This window comes from Octopus sinensis, unplaced genomic scaffold (assembly GCF_006345805.1).
Source record: "Octopus sinensis unplaced genomic scaffold, ASM634580v1 Contig18959, whole genome shotgun sequence".
In the NCBI taxonomy this organism is placed as follows: Eukaryota; Metazoa; Mollusca; class Cephalopoda; order Octopoda; family Octopodidae; genus Octopus; species Octopus sinensis.
The window spans coordinates 150,585-154,894 of record NW_021836134.1 but is presented as its reverse complement, the minus strand read 5'-3'; the positions used below and the strand labels follow the sequence as shown (position 1 = coordinate 154,894).

General features: G+C 45.1%; 1 protein-coding gene across 1 annotated transcript; it reads left to right on the top strand.

Annotated features, from left to right (window-relative positions):
* Nucleotides 1–370: 370 nt before the first annotated feature.
* LOC115231936 (NAP1-related protein 2-like) lies at nucleotides 371–1,032 on the top strand. Its single transcript, XM_029801818.1, has 2 exons — nucleotides 371–631; nucleotides 784–1,032. The coding sequence occupies exons 1-2, from the start codon at nucleotides 371–373 to the stop codon at nucleotides 1,030–1,032; spliced, it is 510 nt and encodes a 169-aa protein (XP_029657678.1).
* Nucleotides 1,033–4,310: the final 3,278 nt, after the last annotated feature.

Genomic DNA, 4,310 nt, shown 5'->3' with positions numbered 1-4,310 from the left:
TAAAAAACGCAGTAAAAAGTTGATTCTTTTCTTCAAAATAGATCTCGATTACAAAAACTACAAATTGGTGGTCCAGGTTGTGTTGGGGGAGAACAGAGGCACGGGAATTAAGTTAGACAACAAAGTCACGTCCTTAGGATGAGTGGACGGTGTCTTTGGGATGACGACACTGACGGGGTTGCTCAGGGTCACTTTAACTCGGTTGGTAGTGATTTGCTTACTTGAGGACACGCTTTTTTCCTATGCTTCCGTCATGGCTACATACAGCTATTAAATATTAATTGTTCTAAATAAAATTCAATTAAATAAACAAGTAAAAGAAACATTAATTTTCATTTAAATTGCGCGTCCTTTTGAGTGATTTGTTGTGATGCTCTCGAAAACTACGAAAGTGAATTACAATGGTTGTAGCATTAATAACACAAATAAAGATATCGACATAGCTAAATGTGTAAAAGAACTTGACCTACTCCACAAGCAGATAGAAGATCTCAACTCCGCAGCTGCCGACGAAGTCATCAACATTGAAATGGAGTACGCCGCTCTGCGGAGACCTGTCTACCTCAAGCGGGCAGTTCTTTTAAGAAATCAACCGAATATTTGGCTCCACGCCGTGCTTGACATTCCTTATGTCAGTTGACAGGGCATCCAGTGATCTCAGAATACATCACCCGCAGGGACATGCTCATTTTGAGGAGTCTGGTCGACCTCGATGTGGATGAGGTGTCCGACGATGGATTCTCCTTCTCTATTTCTATGGTTTTCCTACTTTTTGACGGACAGGAGTTCAGTCCCAATGATTATTTTTTTGACACTAAACTGGTCCGGATATTCTCTTTCGGAGCCAACAACCAGTTGATATCCACGTCAATTGATGTCAGTTGGAAACAATTCCAGACTGAGAAGTCATTTTTTGATTTGTTCACTGAAATGCGTGGTTGTAATTCCCAGGATGTGTCCATGGCCATTAAAAATGATATTTGGCCTTCCCCTTTCAAGTTTGTTCGCGATTCGGCCGCTGATAAGTTTTGATTTCTTTCTTATTTTTTCAACTTTGTGTTTTTATTTTGTTCTCGATTATTATGGTCGCTGCTTTTCTCTCATTTTTTTGTTGGTTTATTTGTTTTATAAATTAATATACTTTGTCCGTAAAGACATTTTATTGACGTCTAAGATTTTTCTGTGTTCTTGATAAAATTTCAAATTTGTCATTTAAACACGCCGTTTTTGGCTTTCTTGAAATATTATCAACGACCTTGCAATGTTTTTAATTCTGTATGAGATTAAAATCCAGCTAACATCAGGTTGATATTAGGCGACTTGCTTACAGAATTTATTGCGCGTAGCATTTTTTGCATGTAAGTTTTACAGGCCAGTCTTTCACAGAATTGTTTCTTGTTTTTTCTTTTAATTACATTCTGTCTTAATTGAAGTTCAAACCGAGAGACACAGCTTTACGGTCACTCGATAGAAATGTGCCTCCATAAGATCGTGAGCCCATCAGCATGCATTTAAGATTACGTCCACATATGATGTAATCAATTTGATTGTAAATAGATACAATCTCATCACTCTTCTTTCTTTGTCCCACCCACGTGGCTATATGTCTTGCCAGATGTTTAAATGCCGTGTTGAATCAATAAAGATTAAATGCACTGCAGAAGTCTGCCAATGCTGCGCCACTTGAGTTTCTTGTTCATTTATTATGAGCTCCAACAAAACTTTCATCCTTAAGACGTGTTCCCACATTTGTATTCTAATCGCTGGCAAGGAAAATAAGAGAAGGAAGTATGTCGCTTATAGCCATGGCGAGATTTCAGTAAACATTTTTTACTTCTTCAGGACAATTGATTCCTATGCCCATTGTTGGTGCATATATTTTAATGATTGTAAGAAGCGTTTTCCCCGGCATCAGTTTTAAGACTAATCATTGATTCTCCAGGATTTTTGAATTGAGTTGGCATAGCGCATATTGATTGCAAATCCATCTTCATAGTGTCTACATTCCGGTTTTAGTAAAATAATTCTATAATCGAAATCCTTGCTAAATTTAGTTTCTTGAGAACAAGCTGCTAAAAATCTATGATGGATTAGGTCCTCAGTCAATTTTGTTCTCTGTAGTGAAGAGGAAATTCTTCTGACATTGAACGTCAGAAGTACGAACTCTCCAGGATTTACATTAGACATTTTTGCAATAGGAGGACGTCAAAACTTCAAATAATAGAAAAGTACGTCTGTATAATGGTTTCATCCTGTATAACTCGGGAACATGGGAACTGAATCAGAAATGTGTTAAAAATCTGTTTTTCACAAGAAACAAGTCATCTCTTTTTCGCTGCCCACCTTCACGCTTTTCAAAAACTGGACGGAGGTGTCCGCCCAATAGCGGTTGGCAATTACTTCAGAAGGCTCTGCGGCAAAGTCGCTGCCAGAAGCGTTGCAACGAGAATCGGGGCCGAGCTTTCGCCTATGTAAGTCGGTGTTGGTGTGCGTGGCGGCTGCGAAGGAGCCGTTCACGCCACCAGGGGGTTCTTCTACATGGGCCAACGAGTTACTACCGATTTTATTGCTGTGAAGCTTGATATCACCAACGCTTTCAACAGCGTGCGCCGGGATGCTATTTTGGAAACATGCGCTCGAAGAGTACCAGAAATAATCAATCTTGTCTCGCTTGCCTACGGCTCGGAAAGCAGTCTTGTATACGGGAATGAGATCATCCGTTCGAAGACCGGCGTGCAACAGGGTGATCCGCTAGGGCCACTTTTCTTCGCGTTGACAATCGATGAGGCAGCTCGACTTGCTGTCTCTCAATTCAATCTGTAATATCTTGATGATGCCACATTGGGTGGCCATGCTGACCACGTTATTCGGGATGTAGAACACATCGTACCAGCACTGGCTACCCTCGGCCTCTCGGTCAACGCGAAGAAGACCGAGATCATTAATGTCTCGTGTTCGGAGGCCGACTTTCGATCCGCTGTGGCCCGCCTCAGAGCAACCCTGCCTTATGCGAACGTTACCCCAATCGATGATGTCACCTTTCTCGGTGGATCCCTGTCCTACACGAAGCTCCAATGCATGCTTTCCGCCAAAGCCGAACACTTCCAAAGACTTTCAACAAATCTTTCTATCTTGGACTCGCACACTGCCTTTTTCCTCTTGAAGAACAGCATTCACATGCCGAAACTCATTTTCACCCTCAGGAGCAATCCCTGCTTCCTGCATATGGACCTACTCGCCGCATACGACGTAATCCTGAAAAAGACTGCCGAATCCGTCCTCAATGTACACCTCGATGGTCCTGGATGGGCCCAATGCTCGCTCCCATTGAGATTCGGAGGTGCGGGAATCCGCACTGCATCCGATGTGGCACTTCCGGCATATCTATCCTCCCTTTCGATGTGCAACAACCTGGCCTCTGAGATCCTACTCAAATCTTTCGGATCTTGCCTGGATGGTGCTTTTTCGGATGGGCTCACTACCTGGGATCGCTCCTTTTCTGAGAGGCACGAAGATTTCTCCTCCCAACGTTCCTGGGACTCTATTGCATGCCGAGCGCGTGTGTCTGAGCTCTCGGCAACCCTTGATCAACACCGCCTGGCATGCCTTCGTGCGGCATCCGCCCCTCACTCTGGCAGCTGGCTGAATGCTCTTCCTCTCTCCATCATCGGGACGTGGCTAGACGATGCTGCCATACGCATCGGAGTGGCTCACCATCTCGGCCTGGATGTTTGTGCAAAGCACCGCTGCAGATGCGGTGAGGACGTTGACGAAAAGGGACTGCACCCACTTTCCTGCAAGAGGAGCGCAGGCAGGGAACACAGACACAAGGCCCTCAATGAAATCGTGAAGGCCGGTCTCGAAATGGCGGGCCATTCGTGCCTCCTCGAACCGGTCGGACTCGATCGGGGAGATGGCAAAAGGCCTGACGGGATGACAATATTCCCGTACTCGTCGGGGAAGGCCCTTGTATGGGATGTCACCGTTGTGGATACCTTTTCGAAATCGAGGATCCATTCTTCCGCCGCAAACCCTTGTTCGGCTGCAAACCACGCCGAAAAGATCAAAATACACAAATATTCTTCGCTCGCGGACCGCTACCGCGTTACGGCAATCGCCCTGGAGACCGCTGGAGTTGCAGGAAAGGAGACTGACTCGTTCCTCAAAGAGGTCGGGCTGTCCATCGGGAGGAGGCTCAAGGACTCGAGAGAGAGCCTCTGGTTCCGCCAGCGCATCGGCCTGGCCATTGTTCGGGGCAACGCACACTGCGTCCTCGCCGCTGGAACTTAACAATTTTCGGTGTTAATTGA

What these genes read in the sequence shown, in the direction of transcription:
- LOC115231936 (XM_029801818.1), top strand. Translation starts at nt 371, where the DNA reads ATGCTCTCGAAAACTACGAAAGTGAATTACAATGGTTGTAGCATTAAT. An exon ending in CCGTGCTTGACATTCCTTAT is followed by an intron (nt 632 to 783) that starts GTCAGTTGACAG and finishes TTTGACGGACAG; the next exon opens with GAGTTCAGTCCCAATGATTA.